Consider the following 24,194-nt stretch of genomic DNA (forward strand, 5'->3'; position numbering starts at 1 on the left):
GTGCTCGGGGCCAGGGTTTATATAACCTCCCTGCTGCTATTTCTGACCCGCCTGGCGTCAGGGCTATATCTGCTCCACACGCTCACGCTCCATGGCGCCAGACACCACCCCAGTGTGTTTGTTACAGGAAAGCTGCCCCGGCCTGGAGCTGGCCCCACGGTGCTAATGTTTAACCCCATCCCTCCCGGAGCCTTGGGGAACCTGCAGGGCTGTGGGGCAGCGGGGGTGTTAATCCTGGGCCACTGCCCAGCTCCGGGTGGCCCAACCTTCATCAGTGTTAATTTACCCGCTGCAGCCCCCACCCCAGCCCCTCCCAGAGCTGCAAACACAATTCCCTCCCTGCCCCAACAGCCACAAAGGCAAAGGGCTGGTGGCTCTTCTGAGGGTCTCCCTCTTGCCCCGCAGCTGGCGGTGGGATCCCGTGGGCTGGCCGGGGGGGGGGCACAGGTGAGCCTTGGCCCCTGTACGCTCACGGCCAGGAGGGACGAAGCCAGGTGTCCCCAGAGAGCATGTGTCAGCTGGAGGGGGCGGGGGCGGGTGCTCGGCCTGGGTTTCTCATTGACGGGCTGGGCTCGGCGCCGGCCCAGGCCATGGAGCACGTGGCCAGCTGTTCACCAAGCTGGGAGGATGAACTCATCCCGAAACCCGAGCCTAGTGCCCCCCTGCCCGGCCAGCGAGCTCCCAGCCCCTGTTCTGCGGTGCTACCCGGGGGCAGTGACAGCTGGGCGACCCCTGAGCGCAGCACGCTGCCCGGCCCGGAGACGCAATGCGCAAATAAAACTAGTCACTCTGTGTAGCGCAGCTGGTGTGTGCTGGTCGGGATCCCGCTCCACGGCCGGGAACTGGGAATGCCGGCGGGGCTGACGCTGGCCGCAGCAATGACGCAGCCAGTCCTGGCTCCTGCCACCCAACAGTCGCTGGAGCGGTGGTTCAATTAATCCCTTGAGCAGGGCTCTCTGTCCTGTCCCAGCGTGCTGTGGGGACTGGCGCCATGTAAACGCCGGGGATAAGAACATCGCAGTCGCTAGCCTGGCACTGGAAGCTAAATCCCTGAGTTCATTGTGCTGCAGCCACACAGCAGACTGGATTTCGGCCTGGATGCTTATTTGAAGCCTTGAATTCCTTCCCCACTCCCCGTTGTATGAACTAGCCCCATAGAACGGCGCCAGCCCAGCTCCGTGTGGCCCGACAGCTACAGACGCTGCTGGTTTCACAGCACAATCCGAGGCAGGCGTTTGCGTGTGGTGAGGAAGGCGCAGGAGCTGCCGTGAGACAGTAAATACACAGCAGGTGGGACTGACTGTCAGTGGTGCCAAGGAGCTGCCAGCCCCATTTTCAGTGACCTCGGGAGGGCAGCGTGTGAGTCTCTGAAAATCAGATGCTGCAGCTTTAAGCTACCGCCCTCCTTAGCAATGCAACTAGCAGGTCCTGTGGGGTGGCCTCTCTGAATAGGCAGAGACAGAGCCTAGGAGGAGATTCGAGAGACAGGCTGAGTGGGATTTGTGCTCTTAACTCACCTAAACACTCACAAAGCCCATCCTTTGCTTCCGAACAATCTTTGGAGAGAGGGTTACCTAGGACGGTGAACGTGGGTTACTGTGACCCCCACTTTGGGGACAGACATTTTTCACATTTCTTTAAAGGGCTGGTTCTAAATTAAACACATATTTATTAAAGTTCTCAGCTGAACTATTACCCATTGTGGCATTACTTAAATATAGAATCTCCTCTGCTTTGTAGGCTGTTGGTTTAACATTTACACTCCCCAACGCAGAGTAACTCTAGACAGACCCATTTGCTTTATTTTGTAGCTTTTATTTTCAGTGGATTCTCATGCAGTAAAACAAAGGCACAGGGTTTAGCTCTCAGACATCAGCCTGGAATATAGATAGGCACAAAATAAATCTGTAGGTATGGAGCGTCATGGAAAGCAGGAAAACATCTCTTCATTAGTGGGTTCTCGGAAACATTTTTTTAAAACATACAGTAAAAATGTGAACGCTGAGGCTAAACGATCTGGGCTTCCCACTGCATTCATCAGCAGCTGGGACTGGTACCAAAACAAACTGGTGCTGATGCTGCGGTTGGAATCCTGCTGAAATTCCAGCTCGACGAGTTTGGTATCTCACTGTAACATGCCAGTCCAGACTGGGTCGTTTATATTCTGCCTCTCTCCGACTCCCCTTTCAGTTGCAGGTGGAGTGGGCGACAGGCTTTCATTACCTGTGCTAAACGCCGTGATGGGGCAGAAAGCCGGCCCTGACTGGTGTTCCAGGAGCTGCTCATGCCACGTTTACATGGCAGCCGGACCTGCCATGAATAGAAGTCTAGAATTTATGAATGAAGAGAGACCCTCCGAGAGCCAGCTAAGCCACCTGCCTCCAGGTTCATGTCACCCCTTCACTGCTAGATCAGCCAGCCCGTGCAGAGGAGATGAGCTGTGGAGCTGGGGGGGGGGGAGGGGGTGGGTTAATGCGGGTCACGCTGCGTGTCAGATTATCTGCCTGCGCTGGGTGTATCACTGGATTTCTACCTGCCAAGATTCACTTGCTGTAGGACGTGTGGCTTGGCTCAGAACAGGAGCGTTGCCCTGGCCAGCCGAACAGCGGCCTCAGGCCACAGGCTTCTTCTGTGCGTGGGCAAAGAAAACTCCACTCACATCATCCACGCCGATCTTCAGGCTGGGCGGCATGACGGAGGAGCGGAAGTCGTGGATCTGGTAGCCGCTCTTGGCCAAGGCCTCCTTGACGTCGGCTTCCCGCACCGGCAGAACCGAGAGCTTGGCCTCCCCGGCCAGGTAGAAGGACTCCTCCAGGGCTCCAATGAGGAGAAAATGGCCCTCGGGCTTGAGGAGGGAGGTGACGTTTCGCAGGGCTCTCTCGAAGCTGGGCCGGTCGGGGCTCACCACCTCCAGGCAGAAGGTGGAGATCAGGGCGTCGGCCAGATGGCCCAGTGGGGAGCCCAGCGGCTCAGGCTGGTGCACGTCGATGGGGAGGATCTGCCTCAGTTTCCCTCTCAGCTTCTGCTCTTTCTCCTTCCACTGCTCCCTGGGCGAGCCAGGAAAGAAGGAGGGACACCCGTGAGAAGGGGTGTAGGGAGTCTAGGGATGGGCAGTGGGGGGGCACTACCCAGCTGCACCAAGGAGTGAGAGGGGGGGTGCTAGGGGTGCTCCCCGGGGAATGGAGGAGCCAAATTCAGGCAGAATCAACCCCTGGTTGATTTGTATGATCTCAGTGCCCGGTGCCGCGCTGATAGCACCCGTGTCTGACACGGAGCAGCCGCCCAGCACGCGTCCCCCGTGCCGCAGAGCCCAGAGCCAGGGGCCCGTCTCCACGGCCAGAGACCCCAGCCTCCCTCGGTCCCTCTCCGCGGCTGAGACTCCTAGGAAAGGGCTGGTTAGCTCGCTCCTCAGCCAGGTGCCCAGGGGCTTCCCCTTGCAGCCAGGAAACGAGGCTGGACAGAAACCTGGGCAGCGAGTCCAGATCTGATGGGCAGAACAGGCCTAACTTTCAAGAGAGGGCTCCAAACCCAGCCCGACTCAGCCACATGCTCACCACGGCGGTTACGTTCTGAGCCCCCTGCCCGGCCCAGCGTAACCTCCTGCTCCACAGAGGCAGAGACGGGCCGTGCTGGGGAGCCCAGCAGAAGGGGAACGTTGGGTTATGGGGCGAGATCCGGCTGTTTCCAGCTCCAGATTGTCCCAAAAACTCGCAGTGTGGACGCAGGTCGGCTCACACGTGCCCGGCTGTTTTGGCACAAGGCTACAGGCATCTCCCCTTTCTGAGTGCGGGGGGTTCCCAGCTCTGGTGTCTGGGGTCACGGGGGCCTTCTCTGCACTGAGGAGATCATTTCCTCGCCCGTCCCTCGCCGGGCCCCAGCAGGGCAGTCAGAGCAGCGGGACGGTGAGCAGTCTGCACCCTGTTTGCCTCCCAGGCTGGGAGATCAATGTGGGGCCTCGCCGGGATGTTGCTGGGCCCTGTGCCCCGCCCAGAGCAGGAGCAGCGACGTTACCAGACCCACAAGGGCCCCACCTGCCAGGCCGGACACTCACCGGTTGTTTTTTGGAGCCAGCGATTTGCTTTCCCGGAGCGGCTCCCAGCCCCCAGCCCGGCTCCAGGAGACACCCCCCAGCCGGCGCGAACGGCCCGGTTTGCCTTTTCAGAGCAGGCAGATCCGCAGCACGAGGGCCTTGTGTTTCCAGCCCCCATGGCCAGGACAGGCCGGGGAGCTGGCGCCCTGGTGCCCCGGCCTGCCTGGCTATCAGGGCAAAGCCCCAGGGGCTGCGGCTGGGCGGCAGGTTAGCGGGACGCTCTGATGCTTGCAGGCACAGGCGTTGGCTTCGTACTCCTGGCTCCGGGAGAGCAGAGGGGAGGGAATCGGGGAGCAGGGGCAGGGGAAGCCGCTTGGTGAACTAAGTGATGGGGGGGTGGGGAGGCGGCTAGAGCAAAGGAGCAGGTGTGCGACGCTGAGCGGGTGTGCGGGAGCGTGTGCGACGCTGGGATTGCGGGGGGGAGGGGCTCCCTGTGAGGGCCTCTCACAACACCCCCAAAGCCACCCGGGCCCCTTTAACTCTGTTGCTCAGCACCGCACCCCCTGCCCGCTTCCGGTGCCACTGACCAGCGAGATTCTCAGGCTCCCCTCCCCCGACACCTACCCCTTGCCCTCGATGCTGCAGACGTGTTTGATGTACGGGCTCCAGTCGAAGGCGTCGGGCTCCCCTTGCACCCATCGGCGCAGCACGTCCCGGTTCACCTCCAGGTAGTCGGTGGCGATGATCTCCTCGAAGTGGTCGCAGGCGCTCAGGAGCTGGTAGACCGTGGGGCCGGTGCCGACGTCCAGCAGGGTGCGGCCGTGGATGTCACCTGCGGGGAGAGGGAGAGCGGGCCAGGGGGCGTGTGCTGATGGGCACGGGCCGGGGCTGCGTTTCGGTCGCAGGCTTCGCAGCGAATGGGGCTGGGAGGGTGGAGCTGGAAGGAGAGTTTTCAGCCAGTCCCAGGCCTGGTCTCCACGGGGCAGGTTTCCCAGCACAGCCCTTCGGGTGCAGCAAACCCCGCTCGGAGCGATGCAGCTCAGCCTGGCCAAAGAGTCCCTTTGCCCGGACAGCTCAGGCCAGTTCCCCAAACGAGCTAAGCCAGAGCCAGCGAGGCCGGCCGGCCCAGTGTACATGAGGCTGCCCAGGGGTGGTTTTCTCCACCGACGGAGCTACGCTGGAAATGGAGTGCAATGGTTAGAGTGTGAGCTGAGGCACCAGGACTCCTGGGTTCTGCTCCCAGATCTGCCACTGGTTCTCTGGGTGACCTGGGGTGAGTGATGTCACCAGTCTGTGCCTCAGTTTCCCCATCAGTGAAATGGAGGCAATGATGCTCTCCTCCCTCACAAGGTGGCTGGGAGGCTTCATCCAGCGAAGCCTGTAAAGCCCTTCATGATCCTGGGCTGAAAAGGGGCCAAGGCTCATTCACAGCTTCTGTCTCATCCCCCCACCTCAACCACTCACCTGTGGCGAAGGCCTCGGCCAGGAATTGCAGCCTCCAGCACACCGCACAGTCCTCAGAGCTGAAGTCAACCCGGGGCGGCATGTAGTAGGTTTGCAGGTAGGATCTGGGGTTGAACTTCTGGTAACTCTCCCCGACGGCCGCGATGCTGCTCATGGCTGGGGGATCAGGTGGCCAGCTCACGCCCCGCTTGGGCCGAGGGAGCAGCCTTTATAGGCCCTTCCCCGGGTGGCTCAGGGCGTTGCAATGCGCTAATCGGCCCAATCTGAGTAGAGCCTGTGGAATCAAAGAATTAACCATAGAATTGATATTGTGTGAGTCACGGAGTGAGGTGCACGGGCACATTATGCAAGGCATTACGATATCACCGTGCAGAGCTCTGCTGGGCCTACACTATGCACCTGTGGCTTCTAACTTAGTGTATATTTTTTCTTATCCAACAGCACATGGCACATATGCTAATTTAACAAATACAACTTAACTAAAACAATTAACAATGAGTGAAGTATAATAGACATTATCCTGAAGAGGTGGAGGACCATCCAGTAAAAACATGATACCCATGATATGCAGTAAGTTCTTATTCTGCTTTAGCAATTCTAATTCTGTTTCCAGCATCTTGCTTTGTTTGCTGCAGAAACTGGGTTACTTTTGCTTTCTGTAACAAGTGATTAGCTATCTCAGACCAATTTAACCCAAGGTTTACTGCGAAGTCAGTTAGCCTGGCAGTGAGAGTTGTACTGTACCCTTGGCTTTGTGGTATACAGAACACTTACACTGCATTTTTATTTTCCTACAAGTTCTAGTACTCCCATTCTTCCATGATGTAACACAGACACACTGTCCAATGCACAGAACTCTTGTGGCATTTCCTATTTTATTCCAAATACATGTTGCCACTGTGGTAGTCCTGCTGCATGGTTCTGTGGAGGAAGGTATGGAGAGGCAGACCCATTTGTGGGGTTACATGCACTACAGCCCCTGATATCCAATAGTTTTCATTCTTTTCCAGCCCACTGACTCAGAACCCGGGGTAACCCCAAAGATCCTGGGGCCAATTTTGGTGGGCAATTGTTGCAAATCCCGAATTTGAGACTCTGAGGCACAATAACCATGACTCTGTGCCCATTTAGTTTGGCAGTGCAGCTGGTTTTGCAAATTAGGATTGTGGAATCAAAGAATTAATCATAGAATTGATTATAGAAGGCCTGGCCTGAAACTGGGTAGCCTGAACTGTGATGGAAGCCCTCAGGTTAAATCACTGACAGGATGCCCCAAACTGAGACTGAGATAAAGATGCTAAAATCCCACAGGATGTCTCAGGACCACCATTTAAATGCAAACTCCTTTTGTGAACTCTAGCCCTTTTGATGTCTGTAAACTGACATCTCCTGTTCTGATAAGTACCAGTACCTGCCCCCCCTTTGTCTTACCGGCCCCATAGAAACTCACTCCATACAATTTAGCATTTGAACAAGTGTGTCACCACCCATCTTCGGGAGTTAGCCAGGGTCCCTGATAACCACATTGTATAATTAAGTGACTCTTTGGTCTTTCCTGTGAAAACATCTGGCGTACCCCATTGTACATATAATTGTCTTTCCTGTTAAGTATAAACTGTTAATCAAATTCCACTATACGATCAACATGTAAATGAACCTAAGCAACCCCTATATAAGTCTTTTGTATCTGGTAGCCAGGGGAAGTACATTTGCCCAGCATCCAGACATGCTGCTTGACTTCCCTATAGCCACCTGGGTTTTCCCTATGGCTATAGTATTCCCCATAGCTATGGTTATGTGATTGTGTGTGTGTCACAATTAAAGCTGCACCCGATCCAACTTTAAAATGTAGCAGTGTGACTTTATTTTTCCTCGACAGGATGTACAAGCACTTTTGTAAAAGAGTTCAATTCATTTCACGCAGTAATTGGCTGTATTTCAGTTGACAGAGCATTAGGGCTGAAAGGAAGGGCCTTTCATACTTAGTTTGCCTAGAGTTAAGGCTGCCACAATAAAAGAGCATCAGAGGGCTGCTTTTTACTGAAAGCTGCTGCAGCCACAGAGCGAAGACAAGGAGGAAGACAGACTGCTTGCTGTAACATGCTCTTCGAGGAGTTGAGTGGGGATGGGCAAACCCCCCTTCTCGCAGCAAACTCAAAGGAAAGAGCTAAGATCGGATAAGCGGCTTAGTGACTGCTTGTTATAAAGGCAAACAATAACAAAAATCTGCTGAGATTGGGAGTAGGGAGCTAAGAAAACAAAACAGAGATTCAGTTCCTGTTGCAACTAGGAAGTGTTGGCTTTGGAGCTCCCCTGATTAGAATTTTGTAACAAGGCTACTAGTGCATTTAGGCACTTGGAATTTAAAATCACATTCTCTAATTGGTACAATACCACAAAAGCATCTAATATCAGGATTTCATTGATTTACAGTGCTTCCTGATTCCTTTCTGCTTAATGCAGTACCTTCAATACGAAACAACAATAACAGTAACAAGACAAAATATAAAACATAATACAACACAAGTTAGTAATGAAGACAAAACATAAACACAACCCTTGTTGCAACACTAGATCCATGTTTTTGTTTTCTAGCTGTTTTACTGGTACCAGTTTTTTCTTTATAGTCCTGAAAGATAAAAGAACACTTTTTCTACCCCCTTGGGGGGGGGGCCGGCGGCGAATTATTGCTTAGAATACACATTTGTACACAAATTACATTTCCTTTTATGCATTTGGAGGCAGTTAAGTTCCAATGGAAACCTTCTTTTTCCCAGTTAATGATTTAAACTAAATCACCCATATTTGACTAATTTCAGTTAGGTTTATTTACAGACCATTCCTTTAGGAGAAGGGCCCATTTTCCTTCAGCATGGCTGCAACGAAACCAAGAATTTATTTTTCTATAACAATTTTACAACTTTTAACTGTTTCATTTCCTCCAGCTTCTATAGGGTTAATCTTTTACTCTTTTCCCGCTTTTGCTTACAATTTTTGGCAGCAGGCTTATCTTGTTTTACACACATATTTATTTCCAAAACATCAAGTTTGGGTCTTTGGGCTTTATATCTGGGAGATTCTTAATAAGCCCCTTATTTCCTCTGTACTGAGAGGAGTATACTTATGAACATGCTGAGCTGTTTTCAATTTTAAATCGGTGTATTCCTCCTGTTGCATGATAGCAGTACTGTGAAGTGCAGAGGAGTTACACTCTTTCAGTTTAACCCTTAAAGCACTGTTCTCAGTTTGGAGTTTCTTCAATTTATGGTTCAGATTTGCCTTTTTCTAGCTTTTTATTTTTACAGTAAAGTATCACAACGCTTTTTTCTAGCTTTTCTTTTCTTTTTCTTTTTCTGACCAGACCACTGCATCAAACTGTCTTTTACACATACCCGTCCATCCTTTTACCATAGGTTTCTGAACCGTTGCATGTTTTTTTCCTTTATAAATTTAAAGATCTTTCCCTCCCATTGAGGACATCATTGGAGCACCCTGGGGCAATTCGTAGGACATTGTCACCCAGCTTCCCAAACTCATTCAAATGCGACAGCTCTGGTAGTGCAGCCTTGCTAGGTTATTCCTGAGGCTGCAAGAATACTTTGTTAATTGCACAGTGGATTTCTAATGTGCTTTTGGCTGGGACAGCCACCAAGCCCAATTTCAAGTTCTACACTAGGCAGGCATGCTCCTGCATGCTGCTATTGAAATTGACGAATGGGGATTTTAACAGGCAAACACTCCTGCTTGCCCTGCTGAAACTGCTGCTGAAACTGACAAATAGGGATGTTAACAGCAAGGCACACAGACTTCTTGCGCTGTTGAAACTGACAAAGTTTCCTTGGGTGTGTGCCCCCGATATTCACAACAACAATGGCATGCTTACTGTTCTCCCCTTGAATTTCTAATGTTACCCAAATAGCAAATATCACAAGATCTTTTTCTAGGGGATGAGGCAACAAGCCACCCTTGTTGAGAATACAGAAACTAGCATCAATAGGAAAAGTATTAATACTGTAACATTAATATAGTTCTTTACTTAGGGAAACAGTATGTAACACTTAAGAAAACAGTCTTAACACAATAATTACAGACACAGGTACCTTCATTCACACTCACACATGCTGACAGGCATACAGAGACAGAGACAGAGACAAACATTTACAGGGGTCTTACAGATGTTAGACCCAAACCTCCTTCCATTGCTGGTTTAATTTTTTTTTACTGGGAGGCTTTGAGATTTCAAGTAGGTGACCTTTTCGAAGCTTCAATATACTAATTTAAAAATGCATTTTATAACTGGGATACCCTGGATCCATGAGATTCTAGCGCGTTCCTTAAATGCCTTATCTTATTCAAATCAATGTTTCTACATTGGGGAATCTGCGGTCCTTTCTGGGCGAGGCTAGCGCTTGGAGATCCGAGTCACGGCACCAAATTGTCGTGGAAAAGAATCACACAGCTACATTTTAGAGTTGGATCGGGTGCAGCTTTAATTGTGACACACACACAATCACATAACCATAGCTATGGGGAATACTATAGCCATAGGGAAAACCCAGGTGGCTATAGGGAAGTCAAGCAGCATGTCTGGATGCTGGGCAAATGTACTTCCCCTGGCTACCAGATACAAAAGGCTTATATAGGGGTTGCTTAGGTTCATTTACATGTTGATCGTATAGTGGAATTTGATTAACAGTTCAGGAAAGACAATTATATGTACAATGGGATACACCAGATGTTTTCACAGGAAAGACCAAAGAGCCATTTGATTATACCCCTGATACTTATCAGAACAGGAGATGTCTGTTCACAGACTTCAAAAGGGCTAGAGTTCACAAAAGGAGTTTGCATTTAAATTGTGGTCCTGAGACATCCTGTGGGATTTTAGCATCTTTATCTCAGTCTCAGTTTGGGGCATCCTGTCAATGATTTAACCTGAGGGCTTCCATCACAGTTCAGGGTACCCAGTTTCAGGCCAGGCATTCTACAATCAATTTCAGGCCAGGCATTCTATAATCAATTCTATGATTAATTCTTTGATTTCACAGGCCGAACGTGCACCAGGCAGCTGGATCTGGGCTGGTGCCTTTCCGTCAGCTCTGAAATCGCATGGCAGGGGCTGGAGAATCAGCTTTCAGCCTGACCCTGGAAGCCCCCCACAAGCAGCCAGCACCAACAGTGACAATCTCCCTGCACCCCCTCAAAAACCAGCCAGCCACCCGCCAATCGAAACCCCTTTGCCCCCCCAGAAAGCCCTGCTCAGCCTGGGACCGCTCCCATTTAATGGCCTTTCGCTGACATAATTTATGAGCTGCGGAGGCTTTTCCAAAACAGCCTGAAGCGTCTGGGGCCGATAACCTGTTCCAGGCCTCACGTTATCAGCTGCAGCAGAGATATTTCACAGCCACCGTCGACAGGGCCTTGACGCCTCCCGCCCCTCGCCCGCTAACTCCATTACTGCCCTGCTTTGCATTGTGCCCCTGAGCCCCTTCCGACCCAGTGTGAAAGGGCAGGGGGGGCAGCTCTGAGCGGATCCAGCCGCCATGAATGGGCTTGGGGGGGAGCAGGGGAGTCTGAAATGAGCGAAGAGGCTGGAATTGGCGCGGAGAGGTGGCAAAGGGAAGTGAGCCCCGTCCCGCCCTTCCCCACGGGCTGCAATGGATTCCCCCCTCCCCCGACACACCAGCCCTGGGACCGGCGCTAACGCCCGCCCGCTGGGGAGCACCAGGCAGTCAGGGTGGAGCGATGGGGTGGGTTTGTGCTCTCTGTGTGAGCCGGCCGGCCGGGGGCACCTGCTGCAGAGAAGCGTTATGGGCGAGAGGCCGGGGGTGATGGGGCATCGGTGTCTGAGAGCTGGGAAAGTCGGGGGCCAGCTGGTGCAGGGTGCTGAGGCCGGGAACCTGCGCTGCCTCATCGTGGCCCGTGTCACCAAACTGCGCTAAGTGCAGCTAGCAAGAGAGGCCCAGCCTTGAGAGGGGCTGGTGTGGACAGGAATCAGAGCTGTCCGGGCAGGAAACCCGGGGCTGGTGGAGCTGCAGAGCTGGAACGGCAGCAGCTCCTGGGTGGCAGCCACGGCGCGCCGGCCCCAGCGCTGACACTAACCTGGTTAGCCTGGATGGACGGCCACAATAAAGTTGCCTTTCAATACGCCTGGCAAATGATCATCCGGTGCGAGATAAACTAATCTTCCACCCCACCCCCACGTGTCTCTGGATTCTCCAATATCTTCCCTAAGGGTCCAGCCAATCCCTGCGTGATGGCTTCCCCCCCGCCCGGCTGGGACGGGCGCTGGCGTGTTTGCAGGGCGTGGGGAGGCAGCCAGAGAAATGGCCTCAATTTCCATCCGCCCTGCAGGGAGCACCAGATCCAGCTGCCTGGTGCATGTGCGGCCCTAATCAGATTGGGCCGATTAGCGCATTGCGACGGCCTGAGCCACCCGGGGAAGGGCCTATAAAGGCTGCTCCCTCGGCCCCAGCGGGGCGTGAGCTGGCCACCTGCTCCCCCAGCCATGAGCAGCATCGCGGCCGTCGGGGAGAGCTACCAGAGGTTCAACCCCAGAGCCTACCTGCAGAACAACTACATGCCGCCCCGGGCTGACTTCAGCTCAGAGGACTGCGTGGTGCCCTGGAAGCTGCGATGCCTGGCCGAGGCCTTCGCCACAGGTGAGTGGTTGAGGTGGGGGGATGAGACAGAAGCTGTGAATGAGCCTTGGCCCCTTTTCAGCCCAGGATCATGAAGGGCTTTACAGGCTTCGCTGGATGAACCTTGTGAGGGAGGAGAGCATCATTGCCTCCATTTCACTGATGGGGAAACTGAGGCACAGACTGGTGACATCACTCACCCCAGGTCACCCAGAGAACCAGTGGCAGATCTGGGAGCAGAACCCAGGAGTCCTGGTGCCTCAGCTCACACTCTAACCATTGCACTCCATTTCCAGCGTAGCTCCGTCGGTGGAGAAAACCACCCCTGGGCAGCCTCATGTACACTGGGCCGGCCGGCCTCGCTGGCTCTGGCTTAGCTCGTTTGGGGAACTGGCCTGAGCTGTCCGGGCAAAGGGACTCTTTGGCCAGGCTGAGCTGCATCGCTCCGAGCGGGGTTTGCTGCACCCGAAGGGCTGTGCTGGGAAACCTGCCCCGTGGAGACCAGGCCTGGGACTGGCTGAAAACTCTCCTTCCAGCTCCACCCTCCCAGCCCCATTCGCTGCGAAGCCTGCGACCGAAACGCAGCCCCGGCCCGTGCCCATCAGCACACGCCCCCTGGCCCGCTCTCCCTCTCCCCGCAGGTGACATCCACGGCCGCACCCTGCTGGACGTCGGCACCGGCCCCACGGTCTACCAGCTCCTGAGCGCCTGCGACCACTTCGAGGAGATCATCGCCACCGACTACCTGGAGGTGAACCGGGACGTGCTGCGCCGATGGGTGCAAGGGGAGCCCGACGCCTTCGACTGGAGCCCGTACATCAAACACGTCTGCAGCATCGAGGGCAAGGGGTAGGTGTCGGGGGGAGGGGAGCCTGAGAATCTCGCTGGTCAGTGGCACCGGAAGCGGGCAGGGGGTGCGGTGCTGAGCAACAGAGTTAAAGGGGCCCGGGTGGCTTTGGGGGTGTTGTGAGAGGCCCTCACAGGGAGCCCCTCCCCCCGCAATCCCAGCGTCGCACACGCTCCCGCACACCCGCTCAGCGTCGCACACCTGCTCCTTTGCTCTAGCCGCCTCCCCACCCCCCCATCACTTAGTTCACCAAGCGGCTTCCCCTGCCCCTGCTCCCCGATTCCCTCCCCTCTGCTCTCCCGGAGCCAGGAGTACGAAGCCAACGCCTGTGCCTGCAAGCATCAGAGCGTCCCGCTAACCTGCCGCCCAGCCGCAGCCCCTGGGGCTTTGCCCTGACAGCCAGGCAGGCCGGGGCACCAGGGCGCCAGCTCCCCGGCCTGTCCTGGCCATGGGGGCTGGAAACACAAGGCCCTCGTGCTGCGGATCTGCCTGCTCTGAAAAGGCAAACCGGGCCGTTGCGCCGGCTGGGGGTGTCTCCTGGAGCAGGGCTCGGGGCTGGGAGCCGCTCCGGGAAAGCAAATCGCTGGCTCAAAAAAACAACCGGTGAGTGTCCGGCCTGGCAGGTGGGGCCCTTGTGGGTCTGGTAACGTCGCTGCTCCTGCTCTGGGCGGGGCACAGGCCCCAGCAACATCCCGGCGAGGACCCACATTGATCTCCCAGCCTGGGAGGCAAACAGGGTGCAGACTGCTCACCGTCCCGCTGCTCTGACTGCCCTGCTGGGGCCCGGCGAGGGACGGGCGAGGAAATGATCTCCTCAGTGCAGAGAAGGCCCCCGTGACCCCAGACACCAGAGCTGGGAACCCCCCGCACTCAGAAAGGGGAGATGCCTGTAGCCTTGTGCCAAAACAGCCGGGCACGTGTGAGCCGACCTGCGTCCACACTGCGAGTGTTTGGGACAATCTGGAGCTGGAAACAGCCGGATCTCGCCCCATAACCCAACGTTCCCCTTCTGCTGGGCTCCCCAGCACGGCCCGTCCTCTGCCTTTGTGGAGCAGGAGGTTACGCTGGGCCGGGCAGGGGGCTCAGAACGTAACCGCCGTGGTGAGCATGTGGCTGAGTCGGGCTGGGTTTGGAGCCCTCTCTTGAAAGTTAGGCCTGTTCTGCCCATCAGATCTGGACTCGCTGCCCAGGTTTCTGTCCAGCCTCGTTTCCTGGCTGCAAGGGGAAGCCCCTGGGCACCTGGCTGAGGAGCGAGCTAACCAGCCCTTTCCTAGGAGTCTCAGCCGCGGAGAGGGACCGAGGGAGGCTGGGGTCTCTGGCCGTGGAGACGGGCCCCTGGCTCTGGGCTCTGCGGCACGGGGGACGCGTGCTGGGCGGCTGCTCCGTGTCAGACACGGGTGCTATCAGCGCGGCACCGGGCACTGAGATCATACAAATCAACCAGGGGTTGATTCTGCCTGAATTTGGCTCCTCCATTCCCCGGGGAGCACCCCTAGCACCCCCCCTCTCACTCCTTGGTGCAGCTGGGTAGTGCCCCCCCACTGCCCATCCCTAGACTCCCTACACCCCTTCTCACGGGTGTCCCTCCTTCTTTCCTGGCTTGCTCAGGGAGCAGTGGAAGGAGAAAGAGCAGAAGCTGAGAGGGAAACTGAGGCAGATCCTCCCCATCGACGTGCACCAGCCTGAGCCGCTGGGCTCCCCGCTGGGCCATCTGGCCGACGCCCTGATCTCCACCTTCTGCCTGGAGGCGGTGAGCCCCGACCGGCCCAGCTTCGAGAGAGCCCTGCGAAACGTCACCTCCCTCCTCAAGCCCGGGGGCCATTTTCTCCTCATTGGAGCCCTGGAGGAGTCCTTCTACCTGGCCGGGGAGGCCAAGCTCTCGGTTGTGCCGGTGCGGGAGGCCGACGTCAAGGAGGCCTTGGCCAAGAGCGGCTACCAGATCCACGACTTCCGCTCCTACGTCATGCCGCCCAGCCTGAAGATCGGCGTGGATGATGTGAGTGGAGTTTTCTTTGCCCACGCACAGAGGACGCCGGTGGCCTGAGGCCGCTGCTCGGCTGGCCAGGGCAACGCTTGGCAGGTAGAAATCCAGTGATACACCCATCGCAGGCAGATAATCTGACACACAGCATGACCCTCATTAACCCCCCCCCAGCTGCACAGCTCATCTCCTCTGCAGGGGGTGGCTGATTTAGCAGTGAAGGGGTTAAATGAACCTGGAAGCAGGTGGCTTAGCTGGCTCTCGGAGGGTCTCTCTTCATTCATAAATTCTAGACTTCTATTCATGGCAGGTCCGGCTCCCATGCGCATGTGGCATGAGCAGCTCCTGGAACACCAGTCAGGGCCGGCTTCCTGCCCCACCACGGCTCTCCTTGTGCTTCACAAACGTAAAGAGAAATCCTCCTCAGTGCCTGCCTTTCCAGCGCCCCTCCCTACCGTCCCTGGGGCTTACACAGTGCTTTCGGGGGTTCAAAGGGCTTCCACAGCATCGTTCAGTTAATCTGCACACCAGCCTGGGGAGCAGATCTGCGTTACTGGCCTTGTTTTATAAACAGAGAAACTGAGTCAGAGAGAAATTAAGTGGGGGCTAGTGAGATAGAGAGTGAGGCTCGGGTTAGTTCAGCCGCTTCCCCATTCCTGATCCTGCACTCGACCTGCTAGTTCCTCCTTCTTCGCAGAATTTTACATGACACGCAGCCAGCTCTGGGGAGGAACGTGGCAGGTGCTAACGGGCAGCCAGACAGTGCCATTCCACACGCGTTTAGCACAGGTAATGAAAGCCTGTCGCCCACTCCACCTGCAGCTGAAAGGGGAGTCGGAGAGAGGCAGAATATAAACGACCCAGTCTGGACTGGCATGTTACAGTGAGATACCAAACTCGTCGAGCTGGAATTTCAGCAGGATTCCAACCGCAGCATCAGCACCAGTTTGTTTTGGTACCAGTCCCAGCTGCTGATGAATGCAGTGGGAAGCCCAGATCGTTTAGCCTCAGCGTTCACATTTTTACTGTATGTTTTAAAAAAATGTTTCCAAGAACCCACTAATGAAGAGATGTTTTCCTGCTTTCCATGACGCTCCATACCTACAGATTTATTTTGTGCCTATCTATATTCCAGGCTGATGTCTGAGAGCTAAACCCTGTGCCTTTGTTTTACTGCATGAGAATCCACTGAAAATAAAAGCTACAAAATAAAGCAAATGGGTCTGTCTAGAGTTACTCTGCGTTGGGGAGTGTAAATGTTAAACCAACAGCCTACAAAGCAGAGGAGATTCTATATTTAAGTAATGCCACAATGGGTAATAGTTCAGCTGAGAACTTTAATAAATACGTGTTTAATTTAGAACCAGCCCTTTAAAGAAATGTGAAAAATGTCTGTCCCCAAAGTGGGGGTCACAGTAACCCACGTTCACCGTCCTTCTAGGTAACCCTCTCTCCAAAGATTGTTCGGAAGCAAAGGATGGGCTTTGTGAGTGTTTAGGTGAGTTAAGAGCACAAATCCCACTCAGCCTGTCTCTCGAATCTCCTCCCAGGCTCTGTCTCTGCCTATTCAGAGAGGCCACCCCACAGGACCTGCTAGTTGCATTGCTAAGGAGGGAGGTAGCTTAAAGATTTTCAGAGACTCACACGCTGCCCTCCCGAGGTCACTGAAAATGGGGCTGGCAGCTCCTTGGCACCACTGACAGTCAGTCCCACCTGCTGTGTATTTACTGTCTCACGACAGCTCCTGCGCCTTCCTCACCACACGCAAACACCTGCCTCGGATTGTGCTGTGAAACCAGCAGCATCTGTAGCCATCGGGCCACATGGAGCCGGGCTGGCGCCGTTCTATGGGGCTAGTTCACACAACGGGGAGTGGGGAAGGAATTCAAGGCTTCAAATAAGCATCCAGGCCAAAATCCAGTCTGCTGTGTGGCTGCAGCACAATGAACTCTGAGGGATTTAGCTTCCGGTGCCAGGCTAGCGACTGTGATGTTCTTATCCCCGGCGTTTACATGGCGCCAGTCCCCACAGCACGCTGGGACAGGACAGAGAGCCCTGCTCAAGGGATTAATTGAGCCACAGCTTCAGCGGCTGTTGGGCGGCAGTAGCCAGGACTGGCTGCGTCATTGCTGCGGCCAGCGTCGGCCCCGCCGGCATTCCCAGTTCCCGGCCGTGGAGCGGGATCCCGACCAGCACACACCAGCTGCGCTACACAGAGTGACTAGTTTTATTTGCAGCTGTCGCATCCATGAGCAAAGAAGATTCCCCAGGGCATAACTGCCGCTCGCCGCATCTCCTCTCACCCCCTCAGCCGGCAACGCACAGCTCAGAGTCCACCTGCCTGGGAGGTTCTGCTTTGATTATAGTTTTCCGTCTCTTCCAAAGAGCACCGCACCTGCCCCGTCCAATCACAGGGAACGGCCGCTAATCTGAGCTTGCCTTTATTCAACAAGTGTAAACCTGGCCTGGGAGTGCAGCCCATGGTCTCCTGTGGGTTAGATCATGTAGTAGTTTTGCAGAAAGACTCTGGGGTTGAACTTCTGGTAGCTCTCCCCGACGGCCGCGATGCTGCTCATGGCTGGGGGAGCAGGTGGCCAGCTCACGCCCCGCTGGGGCCGAGGGAGCAGCCTTCATAGGCCCTTCCCCGGGTGGCTCAGGCCGTCGCAATGCGCTAATCGGCCCAATCTGATTAGGGCCGCACATGCACCAGGCAGCTGGATCTGGTGCTCCCTGCAGGGCGGATGGAAATTGAGGCCATTTCTCTGGCTGCCTCCCCACGCCCTGCAAACACGCCAGCGCCCGTCCCAGCCGGGCGGGGAGGAATCCATCACGCAGGGATTGGCTGGACCCTTAGGGAAGATATTGGAGAATCCAGAGACACGTGGGGGTGGGGTGGAAGATTAGTTTATCTCGCACCGGATGATCATTTGCCAGGCGTATTGAAAGGCAACTTTATTGTGGCCGTCCATCCAGGCTAACCAGGTTAGTGTCAGCGCTGGGGCCGGCGCGCCGTGGCTGCCACCCAGGAGCTGCTGCCGTTCCAGCTCTGCAGCTCCACCAGCCCCGGGTTTCCTGCCCGGACAGCTCTGATTCCTGTCCACACCAGCCCCTCTCAAGGCTGGGCCTCTCTTGCTAGCTGCACTTAGCGCAGTTTGGTGACACGGGCCACGATGAGGCAGCGCAGGTTCCCGGCCTCAGCACCCTGCACCAGCTGGCCCCCGACTTTCCCAGCTCTCAGACACCGATGCCCCATCACCCCCGGCCTCTCGCCCATAACGCTTCTCTGCAGCAGGTGCCCCCGGCCGGCCGGCTCACACAGAGAGCACAAACCCACCCCATCGCTCCACCCTGACTGCCTGGTGCTCCCCAGCGGGCGGGCGTTAGCGCCGGTCCCAGGGCTGGTGTGTCGGGGGAGGGGGGAATCCATTGCAGCCCGTGGGGAAGAGCGGGACGGGGCTCACTTCCCTTTGCCACCTCTCCGTGCCAATTCCAGCCTCTTCGCTCATTTCAGACTCCCCTGCTCCCCCCCAAGCCCATTCATGGCGGCTGGATCCGCTCAGAGCTGCCCCCCCTGCCCTTTCACACTGGGTCGGAAGGGGCTCAGGGGCACAATGCAAAGCAGGGCAGTAATGGAGTTAGCGGGCGAGGGGCGGGAGGCGTCAAGGCCCTGTCGACGGTGGCTGTGAAATATCTCTGCTGCAGCTGATAACGTGAGGCCTGGAACAGGTTATCGGCCCCAGACGCTTTCAGGCTGTTTTGGAAAAGCCTCCGCAGCTCATAAATTATGTCAGCGAAAGGCCATTAAATGGGAGCGGTCCCAGGCTGAGCAGGGCTTTCTGGGGGGGCAAAGGGGTTTCGATTGGCGGGTGGCTGGCTGGTTTTTGAGGGGGTGCAGGGAGATTGTCACTGTTGGTGCTGGCTGCTTGTGGGGGGGCTTCCAGGGTCAGGCTGAAAGCTGATTCTCCAGCCCCTGCCATGCGATTTCAGAGCTGACGGAAGGTCGCTGGTGATCCGCACGGCAGGGCTGCGTCCCGCAGCACGTCCCAGCCCAGAATGGACGGCACCAGCCCAGTCAGTCCTCGCTCTCCCTGCTGAGACCCACATCCGGGAGCCGCTTAATGGCCCGTAAGTATCCTGGGGCCCCTTCTGCCAGAGTGGGACCCGGCATCCCGCGGACATGTATGTCCCTAGCCATGGGAAAGGCTATTTCCCTTTGAGGGGAGGGGCGGAAATGGAAATGCCAGTGGGGGGGGGACAGCAAGTGGGGATAATAACACAGGTATCACAGCACCCGTCACCCAACGATGAGCCTCAAACCCACGAGTTCTAACCACTACACCCCACTCCTCTCCCGGAGCTGAGCTCCCAGCCCCCCCTGCTCTGAGCCCTGAGTCTCCACCGGAAAGCATCCGTCTCCTACAGCCTGTGGTGCCTGCCCTGGGCGCCCTTGGCCCAGGCAGTCTCTGTTTACCCCCCGTCCCGTGTCCCCGCAGGACAGGCAGTGCGGGCCGCCAGCCGGGCCAGGTTTTCACATTGCGTCTCCGGGCCAGGCAGCGTGCTGAGCTCAGGGGTCGCCCAGCTGTCACTGCCCCCGGGTAGCACCACAGAACAGGGGCTGGGAGCTCGCTGGCCGGGCAGGGGGGCACTAGGCTCGGGTTTCGGGATGAGTTCATCCTCCCAGCTTGGTGAACAGCTGGCCACGTGCTCCATGGCCTGGGCCGGCGCCGAGTCCAGCCCGTCAATGAGAAACCCAGGCCGAGCACCCGCCCCCGCCCCCTCCAGCTGACACATGCTCTCTGGGGACACCTGGCTTCGTCCCTCCTGGCCGTGAGCGTACAGGGGCCAAGGCTCACCTGTGCCCCCCCCGGCCAGCCCACGGGATCCCACCGCCAGCTGCGGGGCAAGAGGGAGACCCTCAGAAGAGCCACCAGTCCTTTGCCTTTGTGGCTGTGGGGGCAGGGAGGGAATTGTGTTTGCAGCTCTGGGAGGGGCTGGGGTGGGGGCTGCAGCGGGTAAATTAACACTGATGAAGGTTGGGCCACCCGGAAGATGGGCAGTGGCCCAGGATTAACACCCCCGCTGCCCCACAGCCCTGCAGGTTCCCCAAGGCTCCGGAAGGGATGGGGTTAAACATTAGCACCGTGGGGCCAGCTCCAGGCCGGGGCAGCTTTCCTGTAACAAACACACTGGGGTGGTGTCTGGCGCCATGGAGCGTGAGCGTGTGGAGCAGATATAGCCCTGACGCCAGGCGGGTCAGAAATAGCAGCAGGGAGGTTATATAAACCCTGGCCCCGAGCACCCAGCGCTCAGACACAGCCGGGCTCAGACCCTCCCAGCCGGGCTCAGACACCCCAGGCAGGCGTCGCACAGGGTGAGGATGTCCGGCAAGCGCCTGGTGCTGCACAGATCGGGGGTGCTGTCGGCGGCCGAGCTGGGCTGCTTGGTGCAGGAGGAGGACGCGGCGCGGCGGGAATCCTTCACGGCCGAATGGAGGGACCTGTCGCTCTCCACCAGGCCTGAGGAGGGGTGAGTGTGGGGCACCCCAGGCAGCGGGGCAGGGCACTGGGCTCCCTGCGGTCCCATCCCTGGCTGAGGGGAGCCCTGGGAGTTTCCGGGCAGCCGGGGGCCCTGGAGCAGAGCGGGACCCCTGTCCCGGCCCCCCTCCGTGCCCAGCCAGCCAGGGCAGAGGGGTCGCCGCCCCTGGGCACAGCGGGGCCCCTTCCCCTCAGCCCCTGCCCAGCTGGGAAGGACTCAGCCGCCCCAGCCAGGCCAGTCCCTCTGCGGCTGCCCCGTCCCTCTGCCCAGGAGAGAGGCAGCCCCAGCCCTGGGCAGCGCCCCCAGCCCCTCACTGCCGGGGTGTCGCGTCTGACTGGGAGCAGGGGGAGGGGGATGGGGATGAGGGCAGCACCTCGGCCCCCCCATCCCCAGGCCTGCAGGGTGGCTCCCCCATCGCGGGCGTCTGTGGGCTCAGGGCAGAAGGGATCCAGAGTCTCTTGCTGCCCCATGGCCGCAGGGGTCACAGCCCCCAACCTGAAGGGACGGTTCTGGGTCCTTGGGCTTGTCCAGCTCCCTGCTCCCGGGGGCGAGGTGGGGGGCTGCCGGGCGCTGCTCCCTGGCTCCCTAACGCTCCTCTGCCCCCAGCTGCTCCCGGCGGGAGGTGGACGAGCGGCGCAAGGAGACGTACCGGCAGCAGCAGGAGACGCGCTTCGTGGTGCAGCGATCGCCCTGGCTCAGCATGCGGCTGGGCCGGCTGGGCGAGCCCCTGGCCCGCTACCACCTGCCCTACCAGCGGGCGCTGCCCGTGCCCCTCTTCGTGCCGGCCGACCTGAGCGCCAAGGCCGAGCGGGGAGCCACCCCGCCCCAGCTGCGCCGCATGCTGGACTTCGAGGCGGCGCTGGCCGGGGGCGCCCCGCCCGACGGGCTGTGTCCGGAGAAGAAGCGCGTGTCGGAGATCACCAAGGAGCTGCCCCCCGTCGTGCAGCCCAGCCGGCCCGACTTCGGCAAGGGCGGCTTGCCCCGCTCCATGTCCCAGGAGGCGCAGAGGGGCTGAGGGGCTGGGGCCAGACCCCCCCGTAGGGCTCTGCGTTCCCTGCTCCCAGCCCCCCTGCATGAGACATAGCGACGGGGAGGCAGGAAACGCAGGGTCAGTGTAGAGGCCCAGCCCGGGTGTCAGCTCAGCGAGGCTACGCCGCGGGTGCGTGTGGCTTGCCAGGTTAGACTGTAAGCGCTGTGGGCAGGCCCCGGGCCGCGTTCGTACAGTGCCGTGCACGCTGACGGTGCTGCAGTCAGGGCCGGCCTTCCCGGCCGTGCCGTCAATCAGCTGTCAGCGAGGATGTCATCGCAGGGCATGAGCGCGTCATGGCTGCAATGTGCGCCTCAGCTCTGACAGCACCGCGAGGGAGGGGAGTGTGGGCTAGTGGTTAGAGCAGGTGGGAGCTGGGAGCCAGGACTCTTGGGGTCTATTGCCAGCTCTGGCAGGGGCGTGTGGGCTAGTGGTTAGAGCAGGTGGGAGCTGGGAGCCAGGACTCTTGGGGTCTATTGCCAGCTCTGGCAGGGGCGTGTGGGCTACTGGTTAATGAAAGTGATTGAGTGTCAAGCGAGCACTGGGATGTCCCTTGTTCGTGGAGGACAAGAGGTTAAGTGCAGTGTGGGGCAGGGCTGTGGAAGGGGAGTGTAGTCTAGCAGTTAGAGCAGGGAGGGCTGGGAGTAGGATTCTTGGGTTTTCTTCCCAGCTCTGCTATCAAGCTTCCTGTGCCTCAGTTTCCCCTGCTGTCAAATAGGGTTATTGCTTTAGCCCCGGGCAGGGGAGGGAGGCTGCATTTGCTGGCAAGGGGGAGGCACACGGCCCCGAGGAGGAGGATTAGCAAGCGAGGGAGGCAGACGCTCCCTGCAGACGTCGGGATATGCGTGACCCTGGCTGCTCCTTCACATTCGGAATCCCCTCGGCTGATGTTTCGGGGCAAGGAATTCACTCAGCGTCTGAGCCCGTCTGGGTAATAAAAGGAGAAAAGGCAGCACGACTCTCTCCTTTCATTCGCCGCCTTCGCTGCTCCGGGGAAGAGGGAGCCCAGAGGAAGGGCCAGAGCCGGGGCCATGGGCCAGCGCCAAGGCCTGCGAGGTTAGCACCTGCCTCTGTCCACACAGCTGCAGCCAGCACACAAAGGGGGAGGGTTTGCACTCAAGACACCGGCGCTTCCCCTGGCCTCTGCTCCTGCTACCCTGCTGCTGGGGGCTGGCAGAGGCGAGCCTGACGCCAACCCTGGCTATTTTCCTAGCGGGGTTGTTCATTCACACCACACGTCCCACTCCCGGCCCAGAGGGTCACACACCACGCAGGCAAACGCCTCAGTCGGGGAGACCCAGCGCACACACCCCTGGGACTCCAGACTTTAGGCAGGGAGCAAATGCTAACAGCTGGCCACAGCGCCCCAGAAGGGGTGTGTCACGTGCAGCACAAGACTGACACCGATGCAGTATTTCTTCAAAGACTGCACACTTGCTCACACGCTAAGAAGGCGAACATGTCACAGCCCCAGAATATTAGTGGAGTGGGGGACAGGGCTGGTAGCTGTATGTGTGTGTGTTGGGGGGATAAGATGTTGGACACCCCACCAACCATGTTGCCCAGTTTTCCCTGGCCATGGAGGTGTAGAGTGTGAACGGTCCCGTGCCCGGGGTAGCCAACTGATAATGCCAAGGTCAGGGCAGGCTGCAAACGGAGAGCACATTCTCCCAGCACTGGTGGGTGGCATTGAAGCCAGACTTCCCAACCAGCCACAAACTGCGCTTCTGAATCCCCACAGAAGCCAGTACACAAATACACACAGCCCCCTTTACTGCATTTCAGCTCCTGGCTCCCAAATCAGCACTAGGTCCAGTAAAGAGACCAGTTATTTAAACTCTGTGCTCTTTATTAAAAGGTTCCCTCTGACCCCAAGGGGTCAGCCACAGCACCAGATCTATATAAGTTTGGATCTTACCTAAAATCCCACGCTGCCAGCCAATCCTTCAGTAACTAGAACTAAAGGTTTATTGTAAAAAGAAAGAAACAAACCATAAGAGAAATGTTAAAGGGTCAAAGCAAATCAGATACCTGCGAGTGATTGAAAGTCCAGATACCTCAGGTTTCTAGAAGAATTGTGGAGTTGCAGGCTTGTATAGTCCCCTCTGGTGCACATGCAGTACCAGGACGGGTCTCAGTCCCTTGTTACACAGCTTCAGCTGCAGGTGACTTGATCCAGAGGTGGTAGGTGGCTGAAGCTCAGGATAGCAGACAAAATGGTGTCTGTGGTTTGGGCTTATAAACCCTCTGTCCCTGGCCATGCAGCCTGTGGAAACGTACAGGAACTAAAATGGAGTCCAGGGTCACATGGACCAATCCTGGTAACTCTTCAGGTCTGCCTTGAGTTTCTTCCTGGGCCCCTTGCATCCGTGACTCTCTTAATGGGCCATTAAGCAGGCTATCGTCCTGCCGCCAGACTCTCTGGGGTGTTGCCCAGGCAGCACAATTTGAAATCCAGATAAATCAAATATATCTATAGCTCCCATTTCACGTTACACATGAACACCAGTATCGGCATCTTCCTCCGCCCATCGCAGCCTTTCTAACAGCGCCGGGCATGGCCTGTCTTACGTGCATTGTTAGGATTTCGACACACTGATGTCAAACAATACAACAAATGCTCTGCCCCAGCTACCCAACATGACACAGAGTAAAGCCCCAGCTAGGAA

The 24,194-nt window shown here is 57.2% G+C and overlaps 3 protein-coding genes across 7 annotated transcripts; 2 read left to right on the forward strand and 1 right to left on the reverse strand.

The window, feature by feature from the left end:
* Positions 1 to 1,813: 1,813 nt before the first annotated feature.
* On the reverse strand, positions 1,814 to 23,722 carry LOC137148437 (phenylethanolamine N-methyltransferase-like). Of its 4 annotated transcripts, XM_067541225.1 has the most exons (5): positions 23,583 to 23,722; positions 23,444 to 23,484; positions 5,495 to 5,768; positions 4,655 to 4,862; positions 1,814 to 3,047 (listed from the first exon to the last, which is right to left on the reverse strand). In XM_067541225.1, exons 3-5 carry the CDS (start codon positions 5,646 to 5,648, stop codon positions 2,612 to 2,614), a joined length of 798 nt encoding a protein of 265 aa, XP_067397326.1. In that variant the 5' UTR covers positions 5,649 to 5,768; positions 23,444 to 23,484; positions 23,583 to 23,722; the 3' UTR covers positions 1,814 to 2,611. The 4 variants fall into 4 exon arrangements, with proteins under 4 accessions (XP_067397326.1, XP_067397325.1, XP_067397324.1 ...); XM_067541224.1 differs by lacking the exons at positions 23,444 to 23,484; positions 23,583 to 23,722 and adding an exon at positions 11,597 to 11,752; XM_067541223.1 differs by lacking the exons at positions 23,444 to 23,484; positions 23,583 to 23,722 and having other exon boundaries at positions 4,655 to 5,207; positions 5,495 to 5,556.
* PNMT (phenylethanolamine N-methyltransferase) lies at positions 11,994 to 15,077 on the forward strand. Of its 2 annotated transcripts, XM_067541228.1 has the most exons (3): positions 11,994 to 12,156; positions 12,777 to 12,984; positions 14,591 to 15,077. In XM_067541228.1, the coding sequence occupies exons 1-3, from the start codon at positions 12,003 to 12,005 to the stop codon at positions 15,024 to 15,026; spliced, it is 798 nt and encodes a 265-aa protein (XP_067397329.1). In that variant the 5' UTR covers positions 11,994 to 12,002; the 3' UTR covers positions 15,027 to 15,077. The 2 variants fall into 2 exon arrangements, with proteins under 2 accessions (XP_067397329.1, XP_067397328.1); XM_067541227.1 differs by lacking the exon at positions 11,994 to 12,156 and having other exon boundaries at positions 12,263 to 12,984.
* On the forward strand, positions 20,225 to 22,477 carry LOC137148439 (telethonin-like). Its single transcript, XM_067541229.1, has 2 exons — positions 20,225 to 20,489; positions 21,105 to 22,477. The coding sequence occupies exons 1-2, from the start codon at positions 20,341 to 20,343 to the stop codon at positions 21,511 to 21,513; spliced, it is 558 nt and encodes a 185-aa protein (XP_067397330.1). The 5' UTR covers positions 20,225 to 20,340; the 3' UTR covers positions 21,514 to 22,477.
* Positions 23,723 to 24,194: the final 472 nt, after the last annotated feature.

Source organism: Emydura macquarii, unplaced genomic scaffold, assembly GCF_026122565.2.
Source record: "Emydura macquarii macquarii isolate MOO-44397 ecotype Brisbane River unplaced genomic scaffold, CSIRO-AGI_Emac_v2 contig_629, whole genome shotgun sequence".
NCBI lineage: Eukaryota > Metazoa > Chordata > Testudines > Chelidae > Emydura > Emydura macquarii.

Bases quoted from the DNA above. Each gene is read 5' to 3' on its own strand.
- LOC137148437 (XM_067541222.1), bottom strand. From the start codon at position 5,166: ATGTACACTGGGCCGGCCGGCCTCGCTGGCTCTGGCTTAGCTCGTTTG. The intron at 3,048-4,654 runs GTAGGTGTCGGG...TGGCTCGCCCAG, and splicing joins TGCAGCATCGAGGGCAAGGG to GGAGCAGTGGAAGGAGAAAG.
- PNMT (XM_067541227.1), top strand. From the start codon at position 12,473: ATGTACACTGGGCCGGCCGGCCTCGCTGGCTCTGGCTTAGCTCGTTTG. The intron at 12,985-14,590 runs GTAGGTGTCGGG...TGGCTTGCTCAG, and splicing joins TGCAGCATCGAGGGCAAGGG to GGAGCAGTGGAAGGAGAAAG.
- LOC137148439 (XM_067541229.1), top strand. From the start codon at position 20,341: ATGTCCGGCAAGCGCCTGGTGCTGCACAGATCGGGGGTGCTGTCGGCG. The intron at 20,490-21,104 runs GTGAGTGTGGGG...CTCTGCCCCCAG, and splicing joins TCCACCAGGCCTGAGGAGGG to CTGCTCCCGGCGGGAGGTGG.